Source organism: Natrix helvetica, assembly GCF_964273705.1.
Source record: "Natrix helvetica genome assembly, chromosome: 3".
Taxonomy (NCBI): Eukaryota; Metazoa; Chordata; class Lepidosauria; order Squamata; family Natricidae; genus Natrix; species Natrix helvetica.
The window spans coordinates 147,478,274-147,492,732 of NC_138549.1; the positions used below are offsets into that span (position 1 = coordinate 147,478,274).

The 14,459-nt window shown below is 41.6% G+C and overlaps 2 protein-coding genes across 7 annotated transcripts in view; both read right to left on the reverse strand.

The window, feature by feature from the left end:
- ARHGAP40 (Rho GTPase activating protein 40) overlaps window positions 1-3,960 on the reverse strand; it is a 69,773-nt gene extending 65,813 nt beyond the window's left edge. Inside the window, exon 1 of one of the 5 annotated variants that reach the window (XM_081949103.1) lies at window positions 3,749-3,960. Coding sequence is in view for 1 of the 5 variants with exons in the window: in XM_081949102.1 (XP_081805228.1) it covers window positions 2,185-2,207 (23 nt within the window). In the remaining 4 variants the exon portion in view is untranslated. Of the gene's footprint in view, window positions 1-2,184; window positions 2,337-3,024; window positions 3,133-3,368; window positions 3,648-3,748 lie in introns of those variants that run through there. The other 4 variants (XM_081949105.1, XM_081949104.1, XM_081949106.1 and 1 more) reach the window with 4 other exon arrangements.
- Window positions 3,961-6,521: 2,561 nt separating this feature from the next.
- Window positions 6,522-14,457, reverse strand: ADIG (adipogenin). 2 transcript variants are annotated; one of them, XM_081949363.1, is made up of 4 exons: window positions 14,376-14,457; window positions 13,848-13,942; window positions 7,969-8,258; window positions 6,522-6,870 (listed from the first exon to the last, which is right to left on the reverse strand). In XM_081949363.1, the coding sequence occupies exons 2-4, from the start codon at window positions 13,870-13,872 to the stop codon at window positions 6,850-6,852; spliced, it is 336 nt and encodes a 111-aa protein (XP_081805489.1). In that variant the 5' UTR covers window positions 13,873-13,942; window positions 14,376-14,457; the 3' UTR covers window positions 6,522-6,849. The 2 variants fall into 2 exon arrangements, with proteins under 2 accessions (XP_081805489.1, XP_081805488.1); XM_081949362.1 differs by lacking the exons at window positions 13,848-13,942; window positions 14,376-14,457 and adding an exon at window positions 12,465-12,766.
- Between the last annotated feature and the right edge of the window lie 2 nt (window positions 14,458-14,459).

Sequence of the window (14,459 nt, forward strand, 5' to 3'; positions counted from 1 at the left end):
CTTGCATTTTATGCAAATACCTACAGTTCAGTTCAAGTGAAGATCAGGTCGTATAATTTCATTCCAACTTGTTTGTAGGACTTAGTCATTCAACTAGTTGTTTTCTTGGTTTTTTAAAATCAAAACACTAATGAAATTAGTATCTTTTCTATCCTCAGTTTCCTTCACTAAAGACATATGCACCTAGAAAGCTTCACACATCAACAGTTTAATACTAGAAATAGTACGATAGAGTAACAACCAAACTGATAACACATTTCAATTAATGTTAGATAAATGCATAATTTGTAGAAGTATCTTTGATGAAGGGATGCCTTCAGAGTTTAGTTATCTTACAAAATGTTCCATTACACTCCGTCTCTCCCAAACTTCTAGCAACAATACATTAGAACACCAGATGGTTTGGATTAAATCATCATATTCTCTCAAGCTAGAGTCTGTACTTTTATGAAATAATAGATTTCCCAAGTGCAATAAGGTACAAGTAATACCACAAAAATCGCAGCAAGTTCTTCATCCATTTGATATCCAGCCAAGTTCCCCACCTTCAAATCTTGTATGATAAATCTTGTATGATAAAAGCTGATTCAGCCATCAGTAAATTCTATGTACCAAAAACCATAACACACCTACCAACTCAGTTATTATGGATAAGGGCTGGAACACAATGTAGGCAGTCCCCATTTAGTGGTCACAATCAGCACCCGCAACTCATTTGTTAAGAAAAATGGTTGCTAAGTGAAACCACAACTGTGCTATGATCTTACTTCAGCTCTCCTGAGGATTGACCTCCAAGTTATTTTTTTTATCACTGTCTTAGCTTCAAATAGTTGCTAAATGAGGAAATAGTGAAACAAGGATTACATGTACAGTACTACTAATCCCCCAAGGAATGAATAGAACTATTGACCCATAACAAGAAATCAAAATGTAATTCAGGACAACTGTTGTAGAAATCTTTGTTTTTATTTCATTTGTCTGTTGCCCATCTTGCATCAAGGCAAGTTGGTGGCTCAAAACATTAAAATAAAACATTTACCCTCATCACCACACCATCTGGAGTTAGTAGTTTATTATTATTGCACAAATTTATAATATGTATTATTTAGCTAGATCTAGAAATCCAGAAAGAATAGCCATGGAACCCAGAACCATTGCCATCATTTCACAAAATTTTGTGAAGCTGAGTACAGTATTTTTAAAAAATATTCTAAAATGTATTTTGTTACAATTGGCACATTGCTTTAAATTTCCGGGATGAAAAGATGACAGGAAAACCACTTGGACTTTTGCTTTGTTTTGAATGAATGTTAAAGACAGCAGGCACAGGCCAGACTAAAACTTGGTAGGAAAAGAAGGAAGAGGCAAAAGTACAGTATAGTGCTAATAAACAAAGCTCAATCATCATAAAATATCGTAGATTCCAACCAGTGGAACATGATAAATAGTGTCTGAAGAGTACATTTATTCAATTTCAAGACAGTCCAGCTCCAAAAACATTCTGAGCGGCTTACCATTGTAAAATAATACATAATATAAAAGAAAATCATAAATTAAATGCAAATCTCACGACAATGCTTAGAATTCATGAAAAGTTTGGCATTCTCAATGGAAATCTTCTGGAGAGTTCTGCCCCCATCCCCCACTGCATGGTGTTTCTGCTACTGCAATCTTCTGAGATCTCATCTATTTGAAAAATTAAGTTCTAATTGTTATTTTATTTTGGGGACTCGAAATTATCTAAGACTGCCCCATGTGCACTGATATCTGCAGACATATTGCAATAGATCAGACAGATAGACAGACAGACAGAGGTCATGAGTTCTAGTCTCACCCTAGCCATGAAAGCCAGCTGAATTATTTTGGGCCAGTCACTCTCTTTCAGCCCAACCCATTTCACAGGGTTGTCATTACAGGGAAAATAGGAAGAGGAAGGTGTGTTAAGGTATGTTCACTGCCTTTGAGTTATTTGTAAAAGTAATAAATAAAAATATAGTCAGCCTAAGGGGAAAAGAGTGATAATTTCTGAAGTATGCTGATCTCTTCTTCATCAACTCCCTGCACCAGCTATTTTGGGTTCAGTTTCCTAATATCAGATTGGGAAATCTGAGAATTATCTATCTGGAGGAACCAGACTGAATCCTCTTTTCAAAAGCATTACAACTGTTTCTCCACCAGTCCTACCCTATCCCGAGGAGGAAGGTCATCCACAGCGATTCTGCTCCAGTTTCCAGAAGATTTTAGAAGGAATTTGCAAACGATATATTACTAATTCTTTTTAACCCGAGTCTCTTCCAAACCGATTTCCTCTGGCATAGAAGCAGCCATCCTTCCGAGTACGCCTAGCTATTCCAAGCCAAGCAAAAACCACCATGTGTTTTTGAGCAAGCCCAACGGGAAAAGCAACTGCCGGCCTAACGGTTCATCCATTTGCCGTCGATCACCATTTACAATGCAGCCTGTCAGCTGACACCGACAAAGCGCTGCTTAATGGTTTGCCCAGGCAGGGAGGGAAATACAATGCGCCCCACCGGATTACAGCAACGCATTTCAAAAACAGCAAAACCTCCCACCTTCGAACTTAAAGTGGACTAACCTCTCGCTTTGCGTGTCATGACTATTCCTTTAAAATATGTGGAATATCGCGTTTTGGAATGGGCGGCTATAACAAAACATTAAAAGCGTCCCGGCAGTTTTCAGACAATGGAGATACCAATACACCGAACAAAGGACATAGCGAAATATAAAGAATGCAAGAGAGAAACCCGCATCCTTTTTAAGTCCTCAAACGCCAGGCACATTAACCCAAGAAGAAGAAGAAGTGGTCCCAGAGGTGATTTCCAAAAGGCGAGTTGACTTTCTTGGGGTATTTTTCCCCCTTTGAAAACGTTTCGCTTCTCATCCATGAAGCTTTCGGTTCTTCCATCCACTTGCATGAGAAGAGAAACGTTTGAAAAGTGGGGGACCCCCAGAAAGTCCACTCGCCTAAAAGGTAAAAGGTTGGAAAAAACAAAGAAACTTTACTTGCGCGCTGGAAAGTTGTACTTGCTCGGAGCATGAACTTTTCCAACACTGGCGCGTTTTACTCCCGAGGAAACCAAGCAAGGCTCCTGCTGCTAGATTGCGAGGGCAATTCTTCGCCAGAAGTGAGTTGTAGCGAGCAGCCGACAAACCCCCATAGGATGGGAATTTTTTGAAATACCGCAAGGGGAATACCAGCAGCAACTCATTCCGCTTCTCCCGTGTAGGAGTCCTCTCCCTCCCTCCCGCTCATCCAGGGGACTACTACTACTACTTCAATTCCACTTCTAATTCTATTCCACTTCTAATTCTATTGCACTCCATAACTAACACTTAGAGTAACCAACCGCGCCGCTTCTTCCTTCCCGCTCAGGAACTCGGGTGGCTTCTTACTCGAGGAGGAATCCTGCTCTTTGGGACCCTGGCGCCCGGTTTAGAAAAGTTGCTCCTCCAGAAGGAGCCCTTTAAATCCGGGCTTCTCCACCTTTTGCTCCTCGCAAAAACGACGCTTGCAACGCCAACAGGAGGAAAAGTTCTCTTTCATTGCGGCCAACGGGAAAAAGATGCACCGAGAAAAGCTGCTAAAACTCGGGCATGTCCGTCTCTCCTCCATTCCCCGCCACCCTTTTATCCTGGCAACCAAGGGCGCAGACAAAAGCCTTCAAAGCGCACGGCTTCTCTGTTCTTGGCATGGGACGAGGATCGGGGAAGCGGCTTTTCCACCCACCTTCAAAAGGCTCCCTCTCACTCGCTCTCCTCCCCTCGCCCGCGATGAAGCACTTCTGAAGAACAAAGACCCCCGCCGGCCCGCCGATTCCGCTCCAGCCGGACGAACGCGGGCACTGCGGCGAAAAGCAGCCGAAGCAACCGGCCACTCCTCCGCCTGCTGCTCCAGCTGGTGCGAGGCGTTTTGCTTTGCGAGGTCGCCTATGAATGGAGCCGGGGGCGGAGCCCGCAGAGTAGCGGGCGGGGGGAGTTTAAGTCCTGGGCAGAGAGAAAGGAAAGGAGCCGTGCAAAACGAAAAGAGGAATCATCTTTCTTGTGCCCACGATACCGTGGGGTTTTGTACATCTGCAATTTAGGACATGGTTTGAGAACCACATGAACCAAGACCGACATATAGCAATTTCTATGGAAGAAACTTCGTTTTTTAAACGAAAATAGTTGCAAAGGATGCGGGATAAGATTACACCGGAGTACAGCATTGGCCTCCCTTCCAGGAGTTCAGCAATAACTTGTGAAAGTACCATTAAAGTGACCCAAAGATGCTGCTTCTTTTTTTTAAGGCAACTGGACGCTCTTGGGTTTTGAAATGTTTTTGCTTCTCATCCAAGAAGCTTCTCCAGTTCTAACTAACTGGTGACAAATGGAAGGTTTTATGACTGAACTGAAAGAATATAAATCTTTCAATTTCCCATCAGTTAGTTAGAACTAAAGTAGCTTGTTGGATGAAAAGCAAAATGTTTTCAAAGGATAAAAAAAAAAAAAAGTCCAGTTGGCTTTAAAAAATCATTTGGGACAGCCATGGCTTAGATCAGCGATGGCGAACCTTTTTTGGCTCGTGCCACAAGTGCCCCCACGGGCACGGGGGGGTCATGTGCGGGGGGGGTCGTGTGCGGACGTGCCGCACCCATAATGCAACACGCGATCCCCCAGTTTGCTCAGAGGGTGGTTTTAAGCGCTTCGAAGTCTTCAGGGAAGCCTCCGGACGGTCCCTGAAGTCTCCGGAGGGCCTCTGGGGGCGGGCGGGAGAGGCTCTTTTCGCCCTCCCCAGGCTCCTATAAAGCCTCTGGAGCCTAAGGAAGGCGAAAAATAGCTTTTAAAAAGATGAACTCAGCTGGCCAGCGCGCGCATGCGCGCTGGCCAGCTGACAGGGCAGCGCCTCACGTGCCCTGACAAATGGCTCCGCGTGCCACTTGTGGCATGCGTGCCATAGGTTCGCCATCACTGGCTTAGATGATTGAAAATCTCCATAGACAGTTACAATTAAAGTGTTTTAAAATGTATTTACTTCAATAAGTGGTTGATATTCTTGTTTGCTATGGACGGATCCCAAACAATTTAATGAAGCCTGTAGAGCTAATATTACAAAACTATATGTATTTTGTGTATTAACTGAGGGCAGGGAGACATAAGTGGTAAATCAGTAGTAGGTAAGAACCACTAAAGTGCACATTCAAGAGATGAGCTAAACTTTTTGTGGATTTTTCTAAAGAACTTTCAATAAATTCAATCTGTTCTTCCAGAGTCCACATCCAACTCATGTTTCTTTCCTGTTTGTAGACAAATTCCCACTTTTATTGTCATACTTAGTCATAGTATTAGGTCTGTATTAAGTAGTGAGAGGGGAAAATAATTTTAAGTACAGGTAGTCCTTGACTTATGACCACAATTGAGGCCAAAATTTCGGTTAAGTGAAACATTTATTAAAAGAGTTTTGTCCCATTTTACAACCTTTCTCACCATAGATGTTCATTGCAGCTGATACGTTAGTAACCGAGCTGTTAAGTGAATCTGGTTTCCCCATTGATTTTGCTTGTCAGAAGGTCACAAAAGGGAATCACATAACCTAGGGACACAGCAATGGTCATAAATATGAACCAGTTGCACGTATCTGAATTTTCTTCACATGATCATAGGGATGCTGTAAAGGTCGTAACTGTGAAAAATGGTCATAAGTCACATTTTTCAGTGGTAGTGTAACTAGGAAGTCACTAAATGAATTGTTGTAAGTTGAGAACTATGTGTACAGTTACAGTAACTGAGCCACATTACACCTCAAATTATACACTGAGACTTGACAGAAACATTCCTCCAGAGACAAGACTACTTTGTGAGAAGTTTTCCCAAAGGGAAATAAGATCTCCCCACACACACCCCTTCATATCAATGAGGAGGAACAGATGCACAGATGCAATGGTTCACTTTCATGCTTAGGACCAAGGTTAACCAGCTAGGAGTATTAGACATATATAAGATTCTGATACATGGCTTATTTCCTGAACTCTGTTAATAGTTTATTGAAATACTGTTGCCCTAAAATAGTCCTAGCAAGGATATCAAGGCATTTGGATAAAATGATGAGATCCTTTATATCAGTTGAATATTCTTGGTTATAACAAAAAGCAAAAGGGAAAAATCAACTTATAATCACTTAGAACGCAAGAAATGTCTTTCAAAAGGAGTAACTGTAACCCAGCAATCTCAGCAAATTTGTTCAATGGTATTCGATGCTGGGAGTTATAGCTTAGCAATGACCAGCATATCATCTGTTTTTAGACTAAGAGGCATTACCCCTATAAGTAATTATGATTAACTTTCACCTTTACCTTTTAAAAACATTTTTGCATTTACATTGTAATAGTAATTGTTTGTTTTAAATGTTGTCCCAGGATAGCATTTTTTTTGTATTATCTAAGAGAGCAGAATTGTTAAGCTGACACATATGCAGGAATTCTTTAGTTTTTATATTCAAAAGGCATTTAAGAATAATGCCCTAGTTCAAGAACAAGGAAACACTTTAATGTTTTGATTTTTGTACAGAAAATCTAAATGATAAAGCAAAAAATTAGCACACCTGAAATTAGCAACAGGACAAACTAAAGAATTGCTATAACATCCGTCTTTCTTTGGTGGAACAGCTGTATTTTAATTATCCCCATAGATGTCATTAGCCCCTCTCTTCCTTGCAAGAGATGACAGATACCAATTTGTTTTTTTCAAGGAAACCATGATTTCATCAGGCTTTTCCTTCAACCATATAAGGAACTGTAAATACCAGCAACCAGAGATGAAGAGAGCAGCTGCATCCACAGAACATTGGAAATCTCAAGCAACTAGTGAAGAAGTCTACAAGAGAGAGAGAGAGAGTTCAGAAGTTAAATAAAAAATCCAGTTAAGAAACATTTACAAATTTGTCTCCCGTTGATATTACTAGCAATTAAGCCAGTTCAGTGAAGACTGTTATTACACAGATAAATCATGGTATATCAGAACTTTACAAACATCTATGTAAACATTTCTATTCACATACTATGCTAAGCTATAATGTTTGTGTAGTTCTGTTATAGCATGTTATGAGAATCTAGGCAATTGACTTAGTTAACGCACCATGACTAAGCTAAGGAACAGGCAATATGCACAGAGTTCCCCAGTATGCCATCTGTAGCTCTCAAGGGTGTGTGATCACACCAACAATATCTTGGTTAAAGGGGATTTCAGAATGGTAGCAATAGTGGCAATAGTAGCAATAGCCTCCTTGTCTTAACTCCTCCCCACCTTCAAAGGACTCAAAAGGATCTCTCCAAAAAATTGAGAGGCTGAAATGGGTCCCAGTTTCTCAGATGTTGGTCATGTCTGACTGTGGGGAATGTGTAAACCCAGCACTAAACTTTTATCCCCTTTGAAATGAATTATGGCACAGATGTAATTACTGATTCTTGCAATAACTACAGAAATGACAAACCTTGAAAAATAGTTTTTCTTAAATCCAGCAGAAGCCAAAACAGCTAAAAAACTGAAAAAAAATGTAATATTAGAGCCATGGACATGCACTTTTTTAAAAAAATGGCAACCATGCATGCTCTGGGTTATATAGTGAGATTATAATCTCTTTAGACAATATTGGCCTCCAAGTTCTAAGAACTAAATATTGACCAGAACTATTTGCTGAATGTGAGCCAATAAATCTGAGCCAAGCTATAATGGGTGGGTGAAAGGAAATTTAATGTATAGAATGCAAGTCAGGAGAGAAAAACAAACACCCGGGGCTCTAATTTTTCCAACCTAGGTAAAAAGAACTGAGGACTGCTTTTCCTTACTTTGGTCAGGGACTTTTCATGTAGCTCAACTTTAATGGCACATATGAGCCAGATTCCTTTCTTCTACGAACCTAGTAAATATAGGATCATTATTACTCATATACTACAGGTAGGTCATTTTACTTACCAGAGGTGTATTGTAGATCAAATTCTTCTCAGAACAAAACTGTCTGCCACATTGGTTTAGTTGGTGTGAAATAGAGGCAGGCAGGCTTTTCTCTGTTTCTTTTGAACTCGAGTGAGCAGGCCTGGAGCTCAATTTTTCCACCACTGGAGTCATCTTCAGATCAAATTTTAAGGCTTTTCGGTACTTGCTTCGGTTATTTCCACTGGATTCATGTTGGGATTTGAGGTCAGTGTTCCCATCAGGGTCATCCCAGGGTGGCATCTTTATTTCTTTAGTAATTGGAACTTCAGCTAAAATATAAATATCAGGATTTTATATCAATGCAAGGGGGGGGGGGGGAACAAGCTAGAAAGACCTTTTGGTTAGATACAGAAGGTGTTACAGCTAAACAAGATTTTATACCTACAGTACATTTTATAGATTTTTAAAATGCATAACATGGATATCCAAAGGGAACAATTGTTATTTTATCAAAGATTAAACTAAATTAATCTAAATTAGATTCCTGATCTGTTTTCTAATGCATGAAATCTTTCTTGCTCCAATAATGAAAGGCAATTTTCTGTAATTGTTTTCAGCATGATTAACATTTGAGTTTAATAACAGTGAAAAATCGGAGCAAACATTTCGTGAAGAAGGCAGCTTCATATTACTGAATATTGGATAAGGATTGCTAATTATGATTTTGATGTTTTGAAGAGAGTTATTTACACATGCTGAGAAGGGCAATCAAGGCATTCGCCATTATTCAAGAGGAAATGCTGCTGACTTACCTGTTCATAAAGTCATTCAAAATGCTTCATAGATAGATTTGTGCATAAGAACAACCCATGTGTATCTTTTGTATGACACCATTTGAATCCACGATACTAGTTCCCCTATGTGGAAAATTAGCAGCCATATGTCTTTATATTGTAAAAAAATTGCATTTGATTACACAGACCAGTCATAGTTCTGGAGTTGTGGAATAGCACATTCCAAACTTCACACTTTGCAAATACGAGTTTTTTTCTGATAGCAGCATATGCATCTCCAAGCGATAATATAGTGGACTGATTATTTCATATCATCAAATAAACCAGTATATTTCTGGGACATAAAATTGACATTTTACTTACACAGGTTTTTATTTTCATAAATAAATAACTCAAGGTAGTGAACATATCTATTACTCCTATTTTCCCACAACTATCCTGTGAAGTGAGCTGGACTGAGTATGACTGACAGAAAGTCACTGAGCTGGATTTCATGCCTATGACTTGGACTAGAACTCACTCTCCTGGTTTCCGGCTTAGTGTTTTAGTTAACAGTTTAACTAAACTGGCTTGTAACTAAGTTAGCAATATGCTTCCACTGACCATTTGGGTAGAAAAGTACAATTTTCGTAGCTTTTGTTCTAGAGCAATTAGTCATGGGAGCCCAAGAGGCTTTGCTTTTTACTTCAAGAAATCTGCATGAACAGGGTCTACCAAATGGTGAATCTGTCAATCTACAATATGGGAGGAACTTCGGTTGCCTTTGGACACAGCCTAAAAGCACAACACCCTTCTATTCAATCAGTTTAACAAACTGCAGTCATCCAAGATCTTTCTCCTTGTGTGAAAAATCTAAAGTTAAAAAACAACAAAGAAATTAAACCTAGTTAAAAGCTAGTACATCATGCCTAAGTACCCCCTATTCCCTTGACATGACCAATCTTGGACACAAACATGTATACACAATCATAACCAGCTGCATAACACCTGGCTATCCTTATATTCCTTAAACAATCAGAACTTCCTCCAGCTGTCCAACTGAAATGAAATAATAACAGCAACTAGCTGCCCCTTCTTTCCCATTGCTTTTCTTGTAGAGAATTCTTTTCATAACAAGGAACCAGCTTTAAAATATTAACTGCTATATATTGAGAACACAAAAGTTTAAATAAAAAGTTGGGGTGGTGATGGTGAAAAAAATAAAATGAAATCTTGCACACAAAAACCACTTTACCCTGGAGCCTCAGAGGAAACACTGCAAATATTGCCTTCACATTTTCACAGTATTTCCTCTGGAGCATGAACCAAGAGTTATTCATCTCAGCCTCCAAAGACTTGTGGAATCCCCTATACCCGTGATGGCGAACCTATGGCACACGTGCCACAAGTGGCACGCGGAGCCATTTGTCAGGGCACGCGAGGCGCTGCCCTGTCAGCTGGCCAGCGCGCGTGCGCACGCTGGCCAGCTAAGTTCACCTTTTTAAAAGCTATTTTTCGCCTTCCCCAGGCTCCAGAGGCTTTATATGTGAAGCCTGGAGGCTTCACGGAACGCTCGAACGCGGCGCCGGGGCCCGGCAGGCAGCGAACGAGTCGGAGCCTGCCGACTGGAGGAAGAGGGTGAGAGGCGGGGCCTGTGAACGGCGGCAGCAGCGGCGACAATAGTCGCAACTCGGCTGCCTGCCGCCTTTCCCCTCCTTTGTCTTCCAGCCGGGGCGGCTCGCCGGCAAGTTACGACTATTGTCGCCGCTGCTGCCGCCGTTCACAGGACCAGCCTCTCACCCTCTTCCTCCAGTCGGCAGGCTCCGACTCGTTCGCTGCCTGCGGGGCCACGGCGCCGCGTTCGAGCGTTCCGTGAAGCCTCCGGGGGGGGCAGGGGGGGCTCTTTTTGCCCTCCCCAGGCTCCTATAAAGCCTCTGGAGCCTGGGGAAGGCGAAAAAATCATGCAAAGCCCCCTTCGCTTTCCCCGCCCCGCCCCCTTTTGCCTTAATCCTTGCGATGGCGCGGCTAGAGGAGGAGGAGGAGGAGGCGAAGGTGGCGCGGCTGAAGCCTGATGGACTTCACTTCGGCCGAGCCCGTCTTAGTGGCGGTGGCGGCGGCGGTGGCAGCGATTTGAAGGCCGGGCGCAAGGACGCCGAGCCTGAGGCGCCGCGCGGTGGAGGCGATCCGGGCCCGGACGATGGAGACGCACGTCTCGTGCCTGTTCAGGGACCGTCCCGAGGCTTCCCTGAAGCCTTCAGAGCGCTTAAAACGACCATCCGAGCAACCCGGAAGTCCGGGTTGCTCGGAGGTTGGTTTTAAGTGTTCCGAAGGCTTCAGGGAAGCCTCCGGACGTTCCCTGAAGCCTCCGGGGGGGGCGGGGAGGTTTTAAGTGTTCCGAAGGCTTCAGGGAAGCCTCTGGACGTTCCCTGAAGCCTCCGGGGGGGGGCAGGGAGGTTTTAAGTGTTCCGAAGGCTTCAGGGAAGCCTCCGGACGTTCCTTGAAGCCTCCGGGGGGGGGAGGTTTTAAGTGTTCCGAAGGCTTCAGGGAAGCCTCCGGACGTTCCCTGAAGCCTCCGGGGGGGGGCGGGGGGGGCTCTTTTCGCCCTCCCCAGGCTCCTATAAAGCCTCTGGAGCCTGGGGAAGGCGAAAAAATCATGCAAAAATGGGCGCGTTGTGCGCGCATGCGCACTGGGGGCGCGTTGCATTATGGGTGCGGCACGCCCGCACACGACCCCCCCCGCGCTACCCCCAATTGTGGCACGCGAGCCAAAAAAGGTTCGCCATCGCTGCCCTATACTATAGTATTGTAGAAAGTTAGCACTCAACCCTCTCCTAGAAGAATGAAATATTTTGAGAAATATTAAGAAGGCAGAATATTATATTTCCCTGGATGAGAAATGGAGAAACGGGCTCTTGGAAAGCAGCTCCCACCTTTCTGAATAGCTCTCAACAGATATCCGCATTTAAGAGGTAAAGAGATAGCTAGCTCTATTCATAAGCAAATACCCTCACCCAAGATCCAACAGATAGGATTAGCCCTCAGCCACAATAGGAATTGCCCAAAGCCCCTACAATGCATCATCTCAGTTGCACCATCCCCAGAAGTTCAAACTTCAAACTTCAATTTAGCTCAAACTCCTAGGATTTGTACATGACCCCATGGGAGTCTCACAACAGCCAATAGAATACACATTCTTGCACAGGAACATGAAGTTCAAGTGCAAAGCCCAAGAGAAGGTATAGAAAAATCCCATTCTCAACTCCATATGGTCAACTGCCCAGAACTACCCATGTGCTTCTGCTTCATCATTAAATGGATCCTCTTTCCAATCAGCCTCCATTTTGTCTCCAGTGCCTTTCTCCTGGCTTGGAACTGAACCAGATGGGTATTTCTTCCAACAGTATCATGAGGATACAGGGAATGGCATTGACCTTATTTCAATGCAGCCCACAAGTGGTGGAGAGGCCTGAGTCAGTCTTGATAAGTTCTGCTTAAATGATCTCGCACATAATAAAGAAGAAAAGTAAATATTTTGAAATTTATCTACATCTCCATTTTTAAGTGAAGCTATTTGAACAGACATATAATGTAGTGCTAATTTTTCAGCCGTGCTAATATTTTGGATATCATGGGATATAAAAAGCAATTTATAATCTCCATCCCTATCTTGGCACTTCCTAGATACCTTGTGCTACAACCCATATAATTCCTACAAGTCACATTAAATGAAAATTGTAAAAATTGTAGTGCAACATGGCTTACCTTCATTAAGTAGATGTTGAAACCAAAAAATGAGTAAGATCAATAATATCCCAAAAGGCAAACAAAACCAGAAGAAGAAAAAAGGAAATGTTAAATCACTAATTAAAGGAACTAGAGGATACTTCATTTTTGGTTCAAAATCCAGCCGAACTCACTGTGTGCATGACTTTCTAAGTTTTTACTGTGTGACACTAAATACCTTTATGTAACTACCTCTTTTACTACATCATTACTTGAATCACAAAGCAGCTATGCTATCGTTCCAACACAGCTGATATTAAAAAACCCTTTAAGCCTATTAAGAGAGGAATGTTACAGATTAAATGATAATTCGAGAAACTGCAGTACACCTTATATCTTGTACTTTGAAACAGAAAAATAAAGATAAGCAATATTTCTGCTATAAAATCATTTTTACAGAACTATTCCATTTAAATATAAAGTTGATTTTAAAAAACCTGCTTAAGCAGCTGAGGTATGTAACAGCATAATCTCTTGCAGGAGTTTCCAATAGCTGGATTTATTTATTTTTTAAATGCTAATCCAAGGTTAACTGAACCATGGTTTACTGAATTTTCCCAACTGCCTGAGTTTCACAAAATTCATAAATAAAGATGATTCTTTGGATGAAAATAGCACTGTGCCACAAATCAGCCAATCCATATTAGGCCAGCTTGTTCTAAGAATTCAACTGCTATCAACAGACTGAACTCCCACAAGAATTCTATAGAATTTCAAACAACACCCATATAACTTTGCATAGTGTGAACCAAGTCACTATATCAAAGTTGGACAACCTGGAAATTGGCAGCTGTTTATTCCCAGTTTGAAGTGGGAAATACATGAAACTGTAGTGCATGTTCTAAAATAGGCCTATGACTCTCCACTTAGAAATCATTCCACCCACATGTGTAATGTGGCAGCATGCGTAAGAGGAATAAGCCCTGAGGAACCCTATCCTGGAGTAACTCCAGGCATGATCACTCTTCCCTCCCACCTGTGATGACTGGAACTACATAAGAAAGAGCATGGTCACTGCAAAACCGTTTCTCCAAGTGCCAATGTTTGCAGGCAGTCTAGAAAGATGATCATGGGTACTGTGCTGTACCAAGTACTGAGTGATTTAAGAGGACCAAGACTAGCACATCCCCTTTCAGGTCTCACCAAAAGTCATCCATCAAAGCAAGCAATGCCATTTTAATCCTACTCCCAGATATGATGCTCAGCTGTAGAAAATCCAGAAAATGGTTTCTCTAAGATCCTGGGTAGCTAAATCTCCAAAACAATCCCTATAAATGAAATTTAGAGATTAGGTGATAGTTGCCTAAAATGGCTGGCAAAAAGCTGTTTTCTGAAGATAACTATAAATTAAACCATTCTCACTTTCAAGATGGCCATCATTAACCATTATTCATCTCCAGAAATGCAGCTTCACTCCTTCTTAGTAAGGGAATTTAGTAAGTTCCCTCTCAGCCCTACTGTAAGAAGAGTTACATTAACATATATTTATTTAAAGTACAAATGAACTTTGAATCTCATTAGATCTATAAAACCTCTTAATATTGTTCTTCAGTCTTGCCTAATCAGTTAGCCTTCGAACATGCGGAACTACAAATCCCATAAACACAAGTTTACTCGCTAATCAAAAACATCTTATTTCCAACATTAAATTGGGGGAGGATATTATATTTTATTCAACAGTTTTCTAGTTCAGGTTCTCGAGTGCTATACGTTTATATATGAAGTTCAAAATTCTGTTATTTCAACAAAGAGAAGTTTTGGGATGTATATATCTTGTCTTTTTATGTACATTGAGAGCATATGCACCAAAGACAAATTCCTTGTGTGCCCAATCACACTTGGCCAATAAAGAATTTTATTCTAGTCTAGTCTAAAGCAATTTTTCTTAACCTCGGAAACTTTAACATGCTATTTGGGGGAATTCTGGGAATTGAAGTCAAAACATCTTAAAGCTTGGGGTAGAGAAACTGTCTT